We start from the raw sequence: 22,291 nt of genomic DNA, 5'->3' as shown, positions 1-22,291 counted from the left end.
CCGAAGAGACGGCTCTCAATGTATTTGTAAACGGTCTAAGTTCGGACATAGGGATGATGCTTCGCGTTCGTTCTTTTGAAAGCCTATTGGATGCGGGAAATTTCGCAATTCAAGAAGAAAAAATAAGAAACATGAACAAAGCCAGACAAGTTTTATATAATATCCCTAGCAGTCAGATTAAAAACCAATCGGTACAACCAAAAGCCATTCCACAATTTAGAAACTCACCTAAGCAATGTAATTATTGCAAAAAAATGGGTCATCTGATTTCGGAATGCCGAAAAAGAGAATACAACAATAGTTTCAAAAATCAAATACCACAAAATCAACGCGCAGCAGTTCCATCCGCGAAAATAAATAATTTAAACTCAGAAGCGGCCGAGGTGTTGGGCATGCCTTCGGGAACCGCTTCAGCCCACTCTTACAATGTCCAGACAACAATACCGAGTCTCGAAACACTACAAATTCAGTAATTACCAACTCCGAAAAACATACTTCCTCTTATCCAGTCCATCGGGGACAATTTCGTGACGCTAGCACTCAAACTACAACCACGAAAGAAGTATCGGTTCAAACACAATTACATCCCAAATCTATTTCAAACTCAAATTCTAATTCTATGTCTAAATCCAAATCTAAATCTATGCCAAACTCAAATACTAATTCTATGTCAAAATCAGATTCTAAAGCTATGTATACTGAACCCATTACTATCTCTACGCTAAACGTACCTCCAGAAAATCTTCTACATTGCCAATTCCACGTTGAAGGTAAACCGGTAACATTACTTATCGATACAGGAGCCGCTATATCCGTCCTTAATAAGGAACATATTGGTAGTGCCCCTCTAGACCAATCGTGCGTCGTATCGATTGTAGGTATATCTGGTAACCAATCTTCTATTCAAAGCTTCGGTAAAGCTCAAATCTCCCTAGATCATTTCCCGAAATTCAACTTTCATATAGCAAACCTCAACATTAAAGCAGATGGTATCCTGGGCAATGACTTCATGAGCAAGTTCAATGCCAATATCTACGTACAATCAAAAACCATGCGTATACGAGATCGTACTTACAAATTATTTCATATTGAAGAAAAACCAACCGAACCCGTAGATAACAAACAGTTCATAGGTCGACGATCTGAAACTGTTATCACATGTTGTACTAATGATATTCAAAACGGACCCGCCTTAATCGAAAAACAAACCATTTGCGATGATGTCACTATTCCTAACGCCTTAGTCACAGTAAAAGATAACAAATTCCTAATTACTTGTGTAAATTCCGGTAACAATGATAAACTTGTGTTAATACCTAGAGTTCATGCATCAGAACTAGTCGCAATAGAATCTTCAAATAATATTCCAATAAATTCAACGAATACACATACGTTTAATGACAAACGAAACAAAGTAGACAAACTCATTCGCAGAGATCACCTCAATGAAGAAGAAAATCAATCTCTAAATAAAATTGTCATGGATTTTTCAGACATCTTCATCACAGAAAACGAACCTTTGACATTCACAAACCACACCAAACACACAATCCCCACTACATCAGACACGCCAATTAACACAAAGACTTATCGATTTCCGTATGTGCATCAACAAGAAGTAAAATCACAAGTCCAAAAGATGCTAGATCAAAATATTATTCAACCAAGTTCATCTCCTTGGAGTAGCCCAATCTGGGTAGTCCCCAAGAAACTAGACGCGTCAGGGAAACAAAAATGGCGTATAGTCATCGACTATCGCAAACTTAACGATATCACTATAGGAGACAGTTATCCTTTGCCCAACATAACTGACATTCTAGACAAGCTGGGCCATTCCATTTACTTCACTATATACCTTAGATCAAGATCTAAGGTAGTGAAGTAATGGTGGAATCCCAAATTGAACTTGACCCTAAAGACATCCCGAAAACAGCCTTTAACACACCATATGGACATTACGAGTTCCTTAGAATGCCATTCGGTCTTAAAAATGCCCCTGCTACATTTCAACGTGCTATGGATAGTGTCCTCCAAGGTTTACAAGGTGAACGTTGTTTTGTCTACCTAGATGACATAGTAATATTCGCATCCAGTCTCCAGGAACACGAACAGAAACTTACTGAAGTCTTCAACTCAGGAAAAACGGTCTGAAAGTCCAACCTGATAAATGCGAATTTATGCGGAAAGAAGTAGCTTATTTGGGACATATTATTTCTAGTGAAGGTGTCAAGCCAAATCCAGACAAAGTCAGAGCGGTCAGAGAATTTCCAGTTCCTAAATCTTGCAAAGACATAAAATCATTTCTAGGCCTTGCAGGTTATTACAGGCGCTTTATAGCAAACTTCAGTCGGATAACAAAACCTTTGACCGGACTCCTGAAGAAAGACGTACCTTTCATTTGGGGTGAATCCCAACAACGCGCTTTCGATACTTGCAAAAATATTCTCACTACATCCCCTATATTACAATATCCAGATTTTAGTAAAGAATTCGTTCTAACAACAGATGCCTCGATTCACGCTATAGGTGCTATTCTCTCACAAGGTGAAGTCGGTAAAGACTTACCCATAGCATATGCTTCACGTACACTCAACAAAGCTGAATCTAATTACTCTACAATAGAACGCGAACTCCTTGCAATCGTATGGGCTGTAAAACACTTCCGTCCTTACTTATTCGGCCGAAAATTCAAGATCGTTACCGATCATAAACCTTTAACATGGCTTTTCTCCATCAAAGACCCAGGTAGTCGTCTCGTCCGCTGGAGATTAAAACTAGAGGAGTATGACTACGAAATTATTTACAAAGCAGGAAAAATTAATACAAATGCAGATGCATTATCACGCCCACCAATAATGAACTCCAATATCGTAGATCTATCTTCAGACGATCCACCGTCTTCCGATTCTACTGATTATCTACAAATGAATTACGAACATTTTACATCTCAAGATGTTTCTTTCAACAGTCCGAAATTAAAAATATCTCCTGATAATCTCTTAGATCCACGAAATAAAAATGTATTTGTCCCCATATCTTGTCAACTCTCAGATAAGAATAATATTTTCAATGAAGCAATTGAATCTTGCTCTCAGACAAAACCTTATTTAGAAAAACCTAAATCTCTATACGATGTCGATCTCCTTATTTCAGATAAAAATCAAAACTTATACTTCTGTCCTACAAGACCTACACATTTTGATCCTTGGGATTCCGAAAGTTACTTCAAATCACTATTATCATGTCTACAACATAACAAAATAGAATCTCTTTTTGTACCTGATCTACAAAACGATCTCACCTGTAAAATGAAAGGCAACGAACAGTTACGCATTACATCATATTTAGCCGAAATGTATAATTGTGATATTACAATCTGTAAAAACAATATAAAATATCCAAAACCTGAGGAAATTCCTCAAATACTGAAGACCTACCATGACGAACCTCTCTCAGGACATCGCGGTATCTTAGAAACTAACAGAAAAATACGTGACAACTTCTTTTGGAAAGGCATGACAAACGATATCAAAACTTACATCGATTCATGTGTTACTTGCCAGCGTAATAAAATACAACGAAAAAACTTTCAAGCTCCTATGATAATTACATCACAATCAACTGAACCATTCGAACGAGTGTCTATGGACCTTGTCTCTTATTCAGACATTAGCGATAACAATAATAAATATGTTTTAACTCTTCAAGATGACCTAACTCGATTCGTACAAGCCTATCCTATTCCCGATAAAGAAGCCGTAACTGTGGCTAAAGAATTACTTTATTTTTGTCAACATTACGGTGTTCCTAAAAGATTTCATTCCGATCAGGGCACTGAATTCATGAATAATGTTTTAAAACAATTAACAAAATTTCTCGGTTCCAACCACACTTTCAATACTGCGTATCATCCCCAAACAAATGGCGCTCTCGAAAGATTCCACGCTACCTTACGTGATCACATACGAATGTATCACAGTCGTCGACTTAAAAACTGGGACAAAATTATACCTTTTGCCATTATGTGTCATAATACCTCAGTTAATAATTCCACTAACTACACACCTCATGAATTATTATTTGGTTATAAGCCACGTCCATTTTATAATATTAAAACTATTCCCGACTATACAGCCTGTGATTATCTAAAAGATTTAAACGAACGATTGAGAATCGCTCGAGACTCAGCCCTTAAAAACTTGCAGGCTATGAAAGAAAAAGCTAAAGATCGATATGATAGTCAGATTAAAAACTTTGCGCAATATCAAATAGGTAATAAAGTTATGTTAAAAGTTCCTAATCCAAACAATTTGGACCCTAAATGGGAAGGTCCTTATCAAGTTATACGTGTTGGTTTCAATCATAACTACGTAATTCAGAAAGCCAATCGTAACCAACTAGTGCATGCAAATAGGCTCAGACCATACCATTTGCATGAAACCTTAGTTTAGTATTAATAAGAATAAGCAGAAAAAAAAATCTATTTTAGTATAATTCATTAAATTTAGATTCTAGTTTTATTTTACTCTTACAGGGTCAGCTCTACAGCGGCTCAATCCCCTAACTCCTATAACTTTAACGATATTATACAGAATCCTTATACTAGTTTCATCATTTGCTCAATTCTAAAATTATTGTTATACATTCTTCTCTACAAGTTTTACATCTATATTAAGAACTACATTATAAGTAAACGTAAGGTTAATTCGCAATCTAACATAAATCAAATTCTGTCGCTTTCAGGGCAACCACGGGAATCGTTGCCAATCTAACTCAACCGCTGCCTACGCATGCCGGATTATTTTATAAAGAAGAAGGCTCTATCACCATATCTGATGACTCATGGAAACTCATCGTTTACCGTGATCTTAAACCACTATTTATTGCTCATGAATCCTTAAAACGTCTAGCTTCTAGATTCCAACAATTTTATGTAAAATATCCCGCTTTTCCTAATGTTCTATCCACTAAATCGTATCTTAAGACTAACCTCGATAAAATAGATAACAGACTCTCCGAACTAAATATTTACTTAGGTAAGAATTCTAGACAGAAAAGAGAACTTTTAGATGGGCTTAGTTCGTTGTTGAAATACCTCATCGGCACTCCAGATGCCAAAGACGCGAAACATTATGACGAATGTATCGATATGCTTGAGAAACGTGAACTCGATCTCACCTCTTTAATGCAGAAACAAATCCAAATAACTTCTAGTACTATTAGGAATTTCAACGAAACGATATTTAAAATCTCTTATGATGAACAGGTCATAAATGAAAACATTGATCGTTTAAATCAATACCTTAACAGTACTTCTAAAACTATTTTCGATTTAAAAATTACGGAAGATATCTCATCAATCTCAATTTTAATACTAGAATCGGTTACCAATCTCGAAAACGAGATTGACGATTGCCTCTCGAGTATTTTATTTGCAAAATCAAACATAATTCATCATTCAATCATTTCTCTTAATAAATTATATAAAAATCTTCTCTTATCCAACCACGCTAGATCTAATAAACAATTAGTTAGTCCTGTTACCATCGACAACATCAATAAAATCCTAGATTCGTCTCAACTCTCTGCTTACGTGTACTCAAACAGATTAGTTTATATATTAGATTTCCCACTCATTAAACCTGAATCTTTTAAACTCTACCATATCTATTCAATCCCTATCCAACATCCCAATTCCTCTCTCTATACCACCATCCTACCAGAGCATAAGTATTTGGCCACAAACCCTAGTGGTGAACACTACGTATCCACGAGCTCCTTGGACAATTGCAAGACATACGCTGAAAGAAGAAGCGTGTGCCGAGATATCATCGTCTACAACTCTGATACACGCCCTGTTTGTGAGCTACAAATCCTACTCAGTGTCTCGAACGACATCCCCACCATCTGTACAACTACAACCTTCGCTGCACAAATCAACACATTCCAACGCTTGGAAAACAACAGATGGCTCTACATCCTCAGTAACGCAACACAGTGCATCCTTCAATGCAACAATCAAGTCTCGCATCACAACATCTACGGATCAGGAATTATTACCCTTGAAACAAACTGTAAACTTCACACGGGATACAGTACGCTGTCAGCACACCAAAGCAAGGAAGACAACATCACATTCCCGATTATAGTTCCTGACATCAGAACTGAAGATTGCTTCGAAGAAACTGAAGATCATCATTTTCCAAACCTTCTACCTATCTCAATCAACGAAACTCCACTAGACTCACTCAACAACCTCAAACATCAACTAGATAAACATAACGAAGAAATCCAGCAGATGAAACAGAAACCCTTCATCCAACGACACCAGAATAGATTTTCTTGGTTCTACTTCACAACAGGAACCCTCATGCTATCATTTTTGATGTATAAATTATTCAGAAGATGTCTAAGAGTTGCAAATAACTTTGATCGCAATAACGATGACAACCACTGCATCCAGATCTTCAACAACTGCTTCGGAAGAACATCACGACGACATCGATCAACACGTCACATTCAGAACATCCCGATGACCACGTTGAACCAAACCACAACGTCATGTATCTCCGAAGACGACAGCGACGACAATTCCTCCACTCCAAAAAGATTCGGCGCTAACGCCCAATCTTTATTCTAGGCGGGGAGGTGTTATATAATATAACATTCCTTCCTATGTGCTTATTTACCTTTTCTTCTCATATACCTACTTGTACTTTATTTTTACATTGTCAATATTGTTTACTTTATTTATCTTTCAATCTTTGAACTCTATTTTACTAACGATTTGTATAATGTATTATTAATATCTCATGTACCTCATTTAGGTTACAACTATTTACTGTTCTCAAAGGATGTTATTAAGTAATTAGCCAATAGTGATTATTTAAGTTGTTATTTACTTTTCCATTGATTTCTTCATATAAATACGTGCCCTTAAGTTAAAGTAAGTCAGTTCTATTCCGACATTCTATTGTTAAACTTGTAATCAAATCTTAAATAAAATAATATTTTATTTTAAAGTCGTTTTTGCCACTATCACATAACACGAGTCTGCAGACACATTTAATCTGGTTGAGAATGCAATTGATATGCAGTAAAAATTATTTAGAAACACATTTAAATCAATTCAAATAAGGCTGATAAGTACATAGAGGTTCGATATAATAATGACAAGCTTTTGTTATGACGGGTAATAGCAATAAAATTGTACAGTTTATGGCCACAGACGATGGACTGCGTGCGACTAGGCTCTCGAAGTTCAAGTGAAGTGATTTTACGACCAAAGCTTGAATAAATATATAACTTTACCCACTTTGACAAGGGTTTCATAATAATTGTGACTGATATCATAGTCAGCAGTACATTAAATGTGTCTGTAAAAATAGATTCGATGATTTGGTCGATTCATTGTAAACAAACATTCGTTCGCGCGCTTTGTTCTCCAACAAAGAACAAAGTTTACCATAGACTGGAGCACTCTCTAGTCAAGTTACGTGTGGTAGCTTCAACTACAAGTCGAGTGGAGTGCTTGTTCAACATGTCTCCTGTGAAGATGTCGCAACGCTGCCTGCCTGCCACTTCTGTTTAGACTTCTGTATGCTCATACTTACACAGTCTAGTATAGCACGAAGCACAATATTTTGACTCTAAATTGCTCAAACTAATTATCTAATTTCCTTCAACTAATATAAGCACCTGTGTTTATTTATTGGTAAACTTTAAAGCTACGTTCAGCTTCAAGCTCTCTGGAATCAATTCGTCGAGTGCTTGAGTGCTTCTCTTACAAAAATGACGGCTTTAATTCTCAAGAGAAATAAACAATCTTTTGAGTGAATGCTTTTTAGGAAGGTAATAATGATGGAACCCAAATTTTGGTTTGAGTACATTTTGTTTATAAAAAATATTGTTGAGAGTTTTATTTTGAGGACTTTTAAGAAAATTACCTCAAAAGTATAAAAAAATATAGTTTTCTTATCTTGGAATACATGTTAGGTCAGCATTACAAAATCATGAAATTATTTCACAATAAACTAATACTGATTATTATCTACTGAGATATCGCAACGTAGTGAGGACGTGCGTGTGTCCCGACTGTTCCGAGTTCGTGACCAGCTATTATGATAAACAATTTCTTCGTCAGTCTCAGCACGTTCACCGCGAACTACATACGTCTTATTATATTAATACATTCTCTACATAATAATGTCTTACTTATGTTATATTACTTGATCAGAATAATATAACACTGCTTTTAAACTAGGTCCCCTGTTGGCATTTCTAATACTTATTTTAAAGCAACAGGAATTTTCATCAATACGAGAGCTTCCATCACACAATAGTATCTCGTCGGCTTCGTGACACCGTGAATTCAAAATCATGTACCGTTATAATTTAGTGTTCGCTGTCTGGAGCCTGACTATGAATAACAGAAAAGCACTTGGCTAAAAACTTGAGCACTATAGCGAAATTAAACTGCTCGTTTTTTACATCGGCTACGTGGAACGAATTGCGGCTTTGTCATGTTTTAAAAACGTTTCACGTTCACGATTTACCCCGCTCTGTATAAAAAAATACCTTTTCATTTGTTATTCTGGTCCATCGTTGCTCGTTTTGTTATCTATAGGCCTGTCAAGTGACGTTCGGTTATGATAGTTGTTCCCGGGAGACGTTTGTGGTGCGGCGTCGACAGTGCAGCGGGTAACGGAAGACTTCGGTTCTCGCTTCACAATTAGTGCCTTGTCCCGTTACCGGCGCATTGTCTGCTTTAATACTCCACCGGTTATATTCCTTTGTGCATTCTTAATGGAAGGTTTCAGATTGTTTGTTTTGCTTTAATATTTACAACCAAACGGCCTATTGTGAGGTAATATGTCATTCATGCCCTTACGCATTGTTACATGAATCTGTATAAACCCCATTGTTCAGTGCAATTCAAACTGGAATTCGAGTCATGATTTTTATTAGTAATTTCAGAAATTTATAAATTACTGGGCAGTTGTTAAATCACGCAGTAAATGTTTATGATGTCATTAGCTGCTGTGTTTATTCAGCAGCTTTTAGAGTGTTATTTAAATAATAACATTACACATTTCATACATTTCAATTTAAACAATATTTCAAATAATGTTTAACCATTAGCGTACAGTGCGCCCTTTAAAAGAGACCTCCCACCGGAAATGTATGTCCGTAAACGCAATGGGTCCCCGAATTCAAATGAAACTAATTTTGCATTTATTATGAATTAGAAAGCTATGAGTGTAAAGGGGTCCATATAACATACATATTGGATAACCGTTTATGTATCGATTTCTTCATTGCCAAAACTTAGTTTCATAAAAATTCGTTAACCATATGTAAATTGAGGTGTGGTTCAATGAAAATATGAAAGGATCGCAACCTTCAGTCAGCCTTGAAAGAAAACCAAGGACAGCAGCCACTACCCCGGGCGAGACCTTCCCTCTGGCCTCGGACGAGAAATGTGCGTCAGTGCGTCCTTGAGCCTCACTCAATGGATACCTATTCATTTTCTCAGTGATACTGGTTTTACGGAGATATTTTTAGAAGGCTCTTATCAAATTCGATTATTCAGAAATGTTCGTAAATCAACTTAACAAATGTTCCTTGTCTCTCTATAATAATGCTCACTATATTCTGCGACAACATTCTGTTGACACGAAAATGTTTATGAATGAGCTCAGTAGCCACGTCGATCGACGAACATATTTTTCTGCTTCATTTGTCATCACATATTACAATAATCATTTGTTATTCCATAACTTCACGCTAGCAAAAAGTTTACATTACGTATCTTCAACAGTTACATATTCTGTATTAAATATAACGGTTTAACCGCCCAGCTTCCCATTTACATTTTTCAGTGGCAAGCCTATAAATCATTTGCTTTGCATGATCCATCACAAGATGAACATGGGAAACGTTTTACGTCGGACATTTCGACCAGTCTCTGATGTTGATTTGATATCTTCCTTACTACTTATGTAGCTTTACCTACAAATCTATGTACATGACTATGTATTAACTAGAGTTTTTATTTGTCTAAGTAGATAATTGGCAAATTGCACGTGTGTGCATAAGTATGGGAATTCGTACAATTCTACAAAAGTATAATTTCAACAATGTCAAGGAAATTATACAGCATTAGTGGTATACTGAGGAAATGGGATTATTTTCGGGCGGATATTAAATTATAGCCGGTGAGAGCCGGATTACGTGGTGCGGGTGCCATTGTAGTCCAAACTTTACAACCCAATTATCAATCACGAAGAATAAATCGTTGTATCACCAAAAAGGATCGGTTCAAGTGGCTATAAATTATTCTAGAGGCACTCTAACGCCTTTTGGAGAGGGTACACCGATTAACATATCGTCTAGATGCAATAACATGACAATAAAAGAGCTATAACGTATTTGTAATTATGCGTGGACAGAACACGTGGTTGCGCACGCGCCGGAAGCTAGGGATAGCCGATACTTGACATTGTTTAAACTGCCGACACCTGCCACCTCCGATCATGCGGAGAATTCCAAGTAGATGCCGCCGAAATAATTAATTACTGTCGAAGTTTACGGGGAATTGAGTAATTTAATTATGCATGCTTATCATTTCACGGTTTTTGTAGGCAATATCTTCGGCCCATACAAATAATTAAACGAAACTTTGTTGAAGTTTTTAGTCGTCTGAAAAACAGGTAGGTTGAAAAGTGTGAAATTGACGAAAAATCGTGCATTCTAATACGTAGAGAGCAAAGACCACTAAGATGCGTCCGCGCGTGTTCATTTAATTTCCTCGCAGTGACCGCGATAACCGCTTGTTGGTTCAATGTAAGTAATTAATTTTACCGAGCTTCGTTAATGCGGTCGGGACAACTTAATAACACCTCTCTTCGCGTTCGCTATAGCAACGAGAATGTTTGCGGTGCACTAAAACACATCATGCATTCTGAAATTGTATTGTTCCACAACATTCCTGAATATTCCACATTTGTGTTGCATATTTGTACTTCATTGTATTCAGCAACAATGCTTTGTAATTCAGTATTTTTAAACATTGTGATAGATACAGAGTTAGTTTTATATAAAAAAAAATCTTTAGTGATTCTTTGAATATCTTTTTCCTGTCCATTTCCTATGCGGTCTCATTCGTCAAATTGTTGGAATTTATCTTTACTAAGTAGAATTTTTTATTTATCGTATTGCGTTAATTTTAATCAGTCTTTTATATTTGTTTTTTTATTAGTATGCGTAATGCAGAGATGTATGGCATTTGTTTTTTTACTAAATCAAGGTTAGGCAGGCAGCTAACGTTCGGCTACTGGAGCCTGGTACGCACGTAGCTCGCTCACAAATCTCGCCAATCGATTGTTCCAGTGGCCATGAACTCGAACCTCGTCTCGCACTATGCCGACGTTTCGCAGAAAGCACTCAGAACAAGTAAAATAACATCACGTTTCTACACCCACTCTTATAATTCATAACGATGTTATACAATTCTTTGATTGTTATAACATACCCATAAGTTACAGTTATCGGCACGGATATTGAGCCCTGACCTTCACCTGCGCAGAAGCGATTTACTGCCTTATTGCCTTATACGTACGGGTGCGCAAAGCGATCCCCACTCTTCCTCCGAGAGCCCAATATCCGTGCCGGTAACTGTACAAAGTTAATCGAAGCTCAGAAAATTAACACTATTCATAAAGTAGAAAATGTAGTGACAGCGAGGTGTCGCCACCGTCTGGCGCCTTAGGAAAAAGTTGCACACTTACAGAATGGGGACTACATTGCGTTTCACGTTGCATCATATAAGTTAGAAGCAGACGCATCTCAACCACTTTTTGCGATGCTGTGAAACTGTCTCAATCAACTTTCATCATACTAAGTTGGTAAGCAAAGAAATCCCAGCAAAAAAAACATTCATGACTTTTTTCCACAGTAAGTTAGTTTATAGCTGTTTGAAATTACGGCCAAGGAAATCGAAGGATAAATGCATTGTGTACCTAGTTTTATCGGAGAAAATACAATTGGCCTCATTTCGCGACCCAGTTCCTTCCTTCAGAGAGCATTAGAAGAATATGGTTTAAAAGAAAAGGTGCAGCTGCATTTCGCTCCCCTCACTCAAATCATTGTTCGTCCAAAGGGTCGTCCGAAATGGGGAGCAAAGGCCATTACAAAAAAAAAAGTTATAATAGAACGCATCCAGGTACCCACGCAGAGATCTATTGGTGTTATTCTGCTTTATAAGGAACAAATATGATGATTTTGCTACAAATAAAATCAATTTTAGCGCGAAGTTTATTACATTAGATCATGATTTGAGGATTGTCATCGTGACATGGCTGCTACCAATTGCGATGTTTCGCAGAGTCTAACCTAATTTAGGCAGACAAATTGCCCGTATGTACATAGATACAAATTAGTCTGAGTACATTTGTAGGTGAAAGCATGCGGGTATGCAATATCAACTAACAACTCGCAATGCGTACAATGTTTGTGCAATGCGGACTTGTTCAGTTATGACGATGACGTAGCCGCACTCCTGTCCATCTGCTAATTGAAATTCATTGATTCGTACTAGTGACCGTGTAGTTATGTATACCCTATCGAGTAAATTCCTAATTAACACTTAGGCAATGATTGTTACGGCTAATTGCGCATATTAGAGGTTAGATTAAATGCTGCATGAGCATTGTCTTAGGTATGTACGTAAACCCGGCGGTGTCCGTTCGTCTGAATACCGAATACTACTAACAAATAGTGTAAACTTTGCTCACTTATTGAAATATTTGAGGCAATAGATACACGCCAGCTATGTATAATAAACGCCCTTTATTGATAGCTCCCCTCGATATACGTCCGACTGCTATTGGAAGTGCATTAAAGCTATTAGTAAGTAGTTAGCGCATTCCACACAAAAAGGGAGACCCCTTCTAGGGGGAGAGATTCTGAGCTCAAATTCACTGTATTGGATTTCTGTTTACTCTATTATACATATTTACTGCTAGAATAAGGAATTATACAGGAAATACGTGCGGTTATATCATGGCAAACAACCTCGATCCTACTCCATGGCACTGAACACCCACATTCTTTGTTATGTGAATCATTTAATAAGCTAGCTTCACCATTTACGGCGACTAATAAATCACGATTAAGGTACTCCGACCTGTTAACAAGTTACCATACCTTTTTATGATCCTGTGACAAAAGTGGTCATGAAGACTTGGTTTTAGTGTATTGAATTTTTCGTTGATGGTATTAATTTTAGGTATTAGTTGGTCGACATCTTGCACGGTCACGGAAGGTCATCAGCGAGCTTGTTCCGTCAAGATCAGGGCCACGCGGTCACCGGCCGAGCGTGTTCTACGCCTCACTGATCGGTTACCTCATGTCAACAGTTTTTTTTATTCTCTCCCTTGGTCGTTCCCTTGGCCGTTGATGATGTCATTTTCTTATCTTTAGAACACTTGTTCAGTTCATCGCGCTTTGATGGTGAAATAATTGCAGATAAAACTTTGCCGAATTTTCATATCAATTGCTAGCAGAGAAACAAATTGCTTAAAAATGATTTCTAAACAAATTGTTTATGTAGCATTATATTAAACTACATATACTATTATCATGCTATTGCTTGAATGCTCGTTTTAGAATTCACAGCCTAAACTGAAGGGAGTACAACTCATCTTGGGTCATTAAGTAGGCGTCACGTAGAGCGATGCCCTGCAATCAGGAGATTAGCAGCACCTATCACTCTCCGTTATTATAAGAAACATCAAAAGGATCGTGAACTTGGCAAAGCTTTGAGTCTCCGCTTCGGGAAAAGCGTTCATCAAAACCAGTGATTTGGTAACTGATTGTCTTAAAGAATTTTAATAAGCTCAAGTAGGTGTATTTTATTTAGTTGTAGCAGACTTGTGAGTCGTATCGCAGGGGAGGCGTCGCGCGGGCGCGTATCGATCGCGCCGCCACCGCGCGGCCTGCATACGAATACCAGAATCGCCCTCCGTTCAGCCCCTTATCAACCACTTCCACCTACTAGACCCCAAGCCCTTCGTTAGTGTCGTGACCTCGTTGATTGTTATGTCAACTCTGCACTCACTGGACGCGACTTACATAGCGGGAAATCTCCAATTATGACACTAGGAAGCAAAATGTTAAGTCGTTGTGGTAGAAGAAGGGGCGCTTGGAAATTATGACAAGAAGCTTCCATTCTTTTCCTTAAACGTGAAAAAAGAACACCCTTTGTGTAGTTTGACTGAACCATATTTCGCTAGTTATAGTAATGATGTCACGTACATAAACATATCTTAGATAGGGCCAATGAAGAAATAATAATATCAAAACAAAGCACGAACCTCTCTATACAATCGTCTAATTGTTTATAAATATCGTGAAAGTGATCCATTTTTTTAGATCGTGAGTAGTTAAAACACGCTATCTATAGTAGTGCTAGCGCTATGGAAGGGAAGCTCAAGTTACACAAAAATTCACCTACTAAATTGATCTGATTTGATTTTTTCTTGCTCAGTTTTAAAGATAATCTAAAACTACTTTGCCTGTTAGTAAATATGGAAACAAAATGATAGCCATCATCTCCGGTTATGATAAGTGCTAATTCTTGATCGAAGTGATAGTGTCTAATATTTATATTTTACCACCATCCCCGACAGTTCTTCCTTGTCTGGGCAATTTAGCTGATTATGTTACGGGGTGGTTTCCACCCTAAAAATTGGAGCAATTTTCCAGCCGAGAACTCGCCTACTTATTGCGTCGCAAAATGTCTCCGCGACGCCTACAGCCGACTAAGTAGGGCAGCCAAGCTGTGGCACCCATGGATTTATCCCGATGTAAATTTCATAACTGTGATTTAGCATCCAGAATATTAAATTTGAATTAACGGAGACCGAGAAATAATTCTGAATAATCTTATATGCTTACTTACGCGGGTCTAAAACCAAATTGGGGCGACTAAATTGTGACGATCCATTGGAAGCAACACTGATAAGCTTAAATGTATGTAGTTATTTTCATAGGATATACTTTTTAACCAGACTACTAAATTAATAAAACAGTGCAGTTTCGATGCATAGCCTAGCCAGCAGCAAGTTGTTTGAGCATACGGAAATGGCCAACTAGGAGCGGAGGCGACTCGATGAAGGCAATTTAGCGAGACTTCTCCCGAGGCATCGTCTTATTAACAATCGTCCTATGTATGGTAATCACGTTTTGCAAAGAAAATTCACAAGAACTTTTTTATTCTTTGATCTAATGGCAACTCAAATCAGGGAAGCTTCAAAAAAGTTTAGAGCCGTTTCGGTGTTTTAAGTTAGTTTGCATAGTGTCCCGATGACGTAGTCGTTAGAATGGACTCGCAGATCGATACGACGACGCCAATTGGTCGGTGCCGCCGCTCGCAACAACAGAGGGTTCAACAATCGAAACATTAGAATCTGTTGCTATGTTTACAATTGCTTGCATCATACGGCCTAGAAATTAGTCTAGGGGAATAGAATTACTATCTGGAAAAGAACCTAAAACGAGAATTTTATGAATGGGTGTAGATGTAACGAAAAAAACTACATCAAATCTCTGAAAGGTAAGAAAGGTGATTCTGTGAAATCTGCTTGCTGGATTTCAACACAATGTGAATTCCAGCAATTGTGTCAGCACATTATTTGTATTGACAGTATCCACGTGGAACCGCAGCTGCAGCTTACGATGTAGAATAACAATAGTGACAATACACCTTCAGTGTCGTCTGCCCCTAGCAGATGTTTAAACGATTCTGCACTCTGATAACAAACCGCGTCTTATAAACGCTGCGATGTTATCAAAACGAAATGTACGAATATAACGATGAGATCAATTTCTAAAAATATGATCACACTAATAATTTAAACAAATGTATTTGTATGAAGATGTTACTTATTGGCGTTCCTTCGTAATTTCTAATTGTAGTTTTCGTTCCATTACATGTGTAGTTATATGTATTGTCAAAACTATTACCACTATTTATATTAAATTAGCTTTCAAATTAATGGTGTGCCGTATTTATCCAAGACTGATAAATCAACGTTCCAGGAATCTTCCCGGTAGTTCATTTATCACAGACACATATCTTCCAATCCTCCGAATACACTTTCAAATGTTTTTGGACATTGTTCAGTCGATTAGAGTTACGATTGCATAAGTCGTGTATCCGAGTGAACCGGTTTTCAAGAAACGTGTCAGGAGATTCTCCTCTGAGTGCTCACGTTCCAGAGAATGCTCAGAGCGGTTGAGACCTCCTAGTGTTCTGCGATTCATAATCTTAAGTGTAGTGTCGATAGCTTTAGAAATTGTACCCTTGCACACAAAAAGACGAATATATCACTTCTTATATTCATAGAAAACAACATGGGTAGACAAAAATGTTTTTAAACAGAATTATAAAGGTTGGGTCCCTAAAAATTATGAAACAATGATAATTTTAAAATTAACTAACCAAAAAATTAACTTTCAGAAAAACGCAATGTTGTTATCAGTAGAAGTTTTATTAGAAATCCAATTAATTAGACTCTTGTCTTACCTGTCAGAACGATACAAATCGGCGTCAATATAGCCAGGAGTAGCAGCGAAGCCTTTAAGAAAACTCACAGAAATCGCGCTTTTTCATACACAACACTGTAACAATTTATCATTCACTTTGCAGTCAATAGATGGATGTCAATCCACAGTTTTAGTAGTTGACGATCAGAATGGAACGCCTCGGATAGATTTAGCACGGTGATAGTACGGAGCTTTAGCGATAGGGCACACCGCCGCAGTGCGGTGTCTCGGAAAGACTGGCGGGTTTGGCGGGCGGAGGCCGGCGGGAGAGACCATGCTCGAATGACGCTCGCGACACCCCGCGGCCGCACCGCGCCAACCGAGCGGTGCTGCACCGAACGTTTGTGTCCACCAGCGGCACTGACGCACTGATTATCTTTAAACTGCCCATTCTTTCTATCAAATGCATTATTACTACCTACATGCAGAAGTTTACGTTGGTTGTTAATTGGGAATTTAAGAAATTATGTCAGAGAACCAAACCTCCAAACTGAAGTATTCTCTTTGTTTAGGACAGTTTGGTGTGGAATCTTTATTGTCGTTTTATATAATTTTAATTTAAAATAAATATTTTCCAACGTCGCATTTTCTCATTGATACTTTTATTTTGTTCGTGTCTTAAAACTAAGCCTACCTATCTACTTGGTGTTACGTGGTGCCGATCGCTTGGCGCCGGCTCTTCTTTAATTTCTATACCCTATCCACGGAAGCAAGAGCTAAAAGGTAAACAAAGAATGACACTTTTTCAAGATGGCGGTATAACCCGACCGATGACAAAATCACAGATACTGCGAACATTTTACACAAAAATGTGACGTTTTGTCATCGGTCGGGTTATACCGCCATCTTCACACCCGTGTGAACACGCATTAGCGCAGTACGTGTTAAAGTGTTGCGCTCAAATAAATAGATCGTCAACCTTTTTTCGTTTCCGTAACTTAACTAAGCTAACAAAGATGAAAACTTGTGCGGTGTGCAATGACCAGTTTAACGATGGGGTTCAGTGTGCGAGTTGCAGGAAACATCTGGATTTCTCTTGTGCTAACGTTTCCGAAGTTGGATGGAGGAGATTGGGTGTGGATCGCAGAGCTCAATGGAAATGTCCTGGCTGCAGAGCACCGTCCCCGGTGTTACTTTCGCCACAACCGCCTGCTTCACTGGACACAATTCTTAGTGAAGTACGGGATATGAAGCGGCAGTTACTGGATCTGCCGTCATTAATCCATGACCTTAGGTCTATCAAGGAAGAATTGTCTGAGCTTAAGAAAAGCTATGACTTCTCTAGTAGCCGGCTGGATGACTTCGACAGTCGGATTGGTGCTCTCGAGGCAAAAGCCTCTCAGCTGGGGAAGCTTCAGGATACTGTGTCTTCGCTGCAAGCTGAAGTTGCCTCAACTAAGCTGGAACTTTCATCGCACGACCAACGATCCCGGCTTAACAACGTGGAGATTAAGGGGATTCCTCTTAAGAAGGACGAGAATTTATTCTTGGTGGTGGACTCTATCTGTCGCAAAATTAAGTACAGTTGTGACAAAACCCTGATCAACTATATCTCTAGAGTGCCTATTCGGAAATCTAAGGACAAATTGCTGGTAGTGAGTTTCCTGAACCGGTATGTAAAAGAGGACTTTGTTGCAGCAGCGCGTGCCGTTAAGGATTTGTCCACTGCGGATCTGGGTTTCCAGGGAGCACCTCAACGAATTTATGTAAATGACCATTTAAGTGTCGAGTCAAAAATGCTTTTGAATAAAACTAAATCTACTGCTAAGGACAAATGTTACGAATTCGTATGGGTCAAACATGGTAAAATACATGTGCGCAAGGATGTCAATTGTAAACCCTTTATTGTTCGCAGAGAAACGGATTTAAACAAAATTATTTAGTCCGCTGTAATAAACTAATATTTAAAACTTATTGTATGCATGTTAGATTAATTAGCCTTAATAGTTATCTTAAATTCATTTATTTTAGTTTTATAATACGTTTAAGTTCGTGCACTAAAGTTCTCTTTGTTAATGTTAAAAGGTTGAACGCCTCTGTGTCGCTAATGAGCTTACATTGTTTTCTCTACTGGCCTGTTTGTCTTCGGGGTCCAACGCATGCTAATGCATTCATCTCTCTTGCGCTTGCGCGTGTTACCTATTGGTGCTTGCTCGCTCACTCAGTTGTTTACTGCTTTGAGTCGTTCGATTTGTACTTTGTTGCTGTTTTAACATATTTTTACCCACTTTTCAAATATTTATTGCTGTTATGCGTTATTAATTATTATCTTACTTTTAAATGTGTGCTGGTATTATATTACAATGAAGCTTATACTGTCATAATGTTTTACGTTGTAAATGACACCTATTAGTGGTAGGCAATTGACTATTTACTACCAAAACGTACGCGGATTGCGTACAAAGACGGACTCGTTTTATCGTCAGGTCTTATTAAAATCGTATGATGTTATTGTTTTAACGGAGACGTGGCTAATCGATGGTGTGTCAGACTCAGAGTTGTTTGATGACCGATATATGGTGTGGCGCCGTGATCGTAACTACTCCGTTACTGGACAAACTCGTGGTGGTGGTGTTGTTATTGCGACACGCAGAGAGTTATGCGTCACCCCGCAACCGTTTCTACATTCCTCTGCGGAGGATCTCTGGATTACCTTACGACTTAACAAACTAAACTCACGAGATCATGTAAACTTATATATATGCGCAGTGTACTTATGTAAACAAAATAAAGGCTTCTCATTTTCGAATCAACTTAATAATTTCCTTACAAAATTGAACCACACGACTTTGAATAATAATACTTCCGAGGTGTTCTTGGTTTTGGGTGATTTTAACATGAGTGGGATCTCGTGGGCTCTTTCCAATAATAACTCGTATGCCCCAGTGAACCCCGCCACTAGTGATGAATGTTTGTTAGCTGATGAGTTATCTATGCTGGATCTTGGACAATATAATGGTGTGGTCAACAGGTATGGGAAATTGTTGGATTTGGTCCTCTCAAATAAGCTGTCATTTGTTAGTGAGTGCACCGACCCTCTAGTGACTATTGATCCCTATCATCCCGCTTTGTTAATTACCACTGATATCTTCGAACTACCTCCACTTGACCAGGCACCTAGGTCACGGTTTATTTACAATAAGGGCGATTTTAATTCAATTAATAATGAGATTGATTCCATTAATTGGGAACATCAGTTTTCTTCGCGGTCTTTGGATGATTCAGTAGAATACTTTATGGAAACCATCAAAGATTTACAGAATAGGCATATACCACAAAAGCTTGTACGTAGAAAATCATACCCAATTTGGTATAGTGTGTCACTCATAAGAACCATTAGAGAAAAATATAAATATCTTAAGAAATTCAAAACTTATGGTAATCTTTCCGATGAACTAACTTTTAAATACTTGCGCGATAGAGTAAAGACAATGGAAGCCTCGTGTTATAACTATTATCTCAATGAAACGGAGAAATCTATAAAAAATAACCCGAAAAGCTTCTGGACCTTTGTTAAAAAGCGATATAAAACGAATTCTATTCCCAGTACATTGAAGTATAACGATGAGTTATTACTTACTGGTGACCGTATTTGTGAGGCCTTCTCGTCTTACTTTTTAACAACTTTTCTTGACTCCGCCCGCCCAAACTCTCCCAATTCAGCTTTGGTTCCTTCCTCTGACACTGTTACGACAACATCTGATATCTGTCGTATAGAAATTGAGATAGGCACTGTTACAGATTTACTTCGCAAGCTGGACCCGTCAAAAGGCACTGGCCCTGACAATATACCATCTAAACTTCTTATTGAATGTGCATCTTCCATTGCCCAACCTATCTCAATTTTGTTTTCCAAATCTCTTTCTTTGGGAGTTGTCCCCAGAGTTTGGAAAGCCGCATTTATTACACCCGTTCATAAAAAGGGGTCTAAATCAGAACTTACCAATTATAGACCCATATCTAAATTGTGCATTATTGCTAAAATATTTGAGCGAATTATTTACAATCAGTTATATCCCGCCCTTTCTAACTCATTTAGCACATTCCAACATGGTTTTTTGAGAGGACGATCTACCACTTCAAATCTCATTTTATTTAATGACTTCATCACCGATGCCATGGACGAAGGTAAGCAGGTCGATGTCGTTTACACGGATTATAGTAAAGCGTTTGATCGAATTGATCACGAAACCCTTATTAAGAAGCTTAACTATATAGGAATTCGAGGAGACCTCCTGAGGTGGTTTTCATCTTATATTGACAACAGGTCGCAAGCGGTAGTGCTCAATAATTATATGTCCAGCTGGGTATCTGTGCCTAGCGGGGTGCCTCAAGGCTCTTTGCTCGGTCCATTATTATTCGTTATCTATGTAAACGACATTGACCTGTGCCTGACATCATCAAAATTATTATGTTTTGCTGACGATATGAAGGTGTTTGCCAAGATATCTTCGGTTGAAGATGGGATAGCACTGCAGGCTGACCTATATCGTCTTGAACACTACTGTCGGACTAATAAACTTGACTTGAATCCATCAAAGTGTTCAGTAATTACTTACACTAGGAAACGAGCAGTAATAGTCACAACTTACACCTTGTCGGGCCAACCTCTGCCAAGGTGTGATTCTATCCGAGACCTGGGCGTTCACCATGATAATAAGCTCATTTTTGAAGCTCATATTGACGCTGTTGTAGGAAAAGCATATAAAATGCTTGGATTTATAATGCGGGTTTCTAAGTGCTTTAGAAATGTCAAGACACTAAAAATTTTATACTGCACCTATGTTAGGAGTCACCTGGAGTATGCTTCTCAGATATGGAACCCGCATTACAATAAGTACATTGACCGCATTGAAAACATACAAAGACGATTCATAAAATTTCTCTGCTTTCGTCAAAATCTTACATATCATTCAGTCGATTATCTCCAACTCTGTAAGAAACACCATCTATTACCACTCAAAGACCGACGTGATATTGCCGATTGTCTGTTTCTGTTAAAGATATTGCATAATGATATTGACAGCCCGGAGTTGTTATCTAAATTTAAATTCAACGTGCCGAGTAGAGTATTACGTTTTAATCCTCCCATATATGTACCCCACTCATACACGAATTATAGGCAAAACAGTTATGTTGTGCGTGCGGGCAGGCACTTCAATATGATTTGCAAGCAGCATGATTTGGATCCTTTCTCAACAAGTGTGGCGGCAGCCAGAAGGTCGTTGAGCCTTAAGTTCTTCAAGTAGTTTAGTATCCCAGATTTAGTTTATTATTTTGAAATTTAGATCTACCTTTCTTTCTTTCTCTTTATGTTTAAAATGCTATTGTTTTTTTTTTTTTATATTATTATCTCTAAAAAGTTGCACTGATGTGTGATCACGTTATTGCTAGGCTGTTATTATAAGCGAGGACTTTTAATTGGCTCTCTATCGACTAAGACTTCCTTTTTTATTTTGTTTTTGTTTAGCTGTAAGTTCTCCATAGTGTACTAAATAAATAAATAAATAAATAAATCTTGAAAAACTGTCATTCTTTGTTTACCTTTTAGCTCTTGCTTCCGTGGATAGAGTATAGTTTATTTGACAAGTGGGCGGCTATTTCCGTTGAGTAAGTTTTCGACAAGCCTTTTTGTTTTTACTAGACGTAGCTACAGCAGGTCCTAGTGTAACAGGCTTTCTTT

General features: G+C 37.9%; 3 protein-coding genes across 3 annotated transcripts in view; 2 read left to right on the top strand and 1 right to left on the bottom strand.

The window, feature by feature from the left end:
• The window catches only part of LOC124646007 (protein unzipped), a 39,643-nt gene extending 22,778 nt beyond the window's left edge, over window positions 1-16,865 (bottom strand). Inside the window, exon 1 of the mRNA XM_047186022.1 lies at window positions 16,589-16,865. The gene's annotated coding sequence lies outside the window, so the exon portion shown is untranslated. The remainder of the gene's footprint in view (window positions 1-16,588) is intronic.
• LOC124646004 (mitoguardin) overlaps window positions 1-22,291 on the top strand; it is a 73,137-nt gene that overhangs the window by 38,001 nt on the left and 12,845 nt on the right. The window lies entirely within an intron of this gene.
• Window positions 17,479-19,361, top strand: LOC124646008. Its single transcript, XM_047186024.1, has one exon. It carries the CDS (start codon window positions 17,565-17,567, stop codon window positions 18,489-18,491), a length of 927 nt encoding a protein of 308 aa, XP_047041980.1. The 5' UTR covers window positions 17,479-17,564; the 3' UTR covers window positions 18,492-19,361.

Source organism: Helicoverpa zea, chromosome 3, assembly GCF_022581195.2.
Source record: "Helicoverpa zea isolate HzStark_Cry1AcR chromosome 3, ilHelZeax1.1, whole genome shotgun sequence".
Lineage (NCBI taxonomy): Eukaryota > Metazoa > Arthropoda > Insecta > Lepidoptera > Noctuidae > Helicoverpa > Helicoverpa zea.
Note: the sequence above shows the minus strand (reverse complement) of the source record. Positions and strands in the feature narration are given on the sequence as shown.

What these genes read in the sequence shown, in the direction of transcription:
- LOC124646008 (XM_047186024.1), top strand. Translation starts at nt 17,565, where the DNA reads ATGAAAACTTGTGCGGTGTGCAATGACCAGTTTAACGATGGGGTTCAG.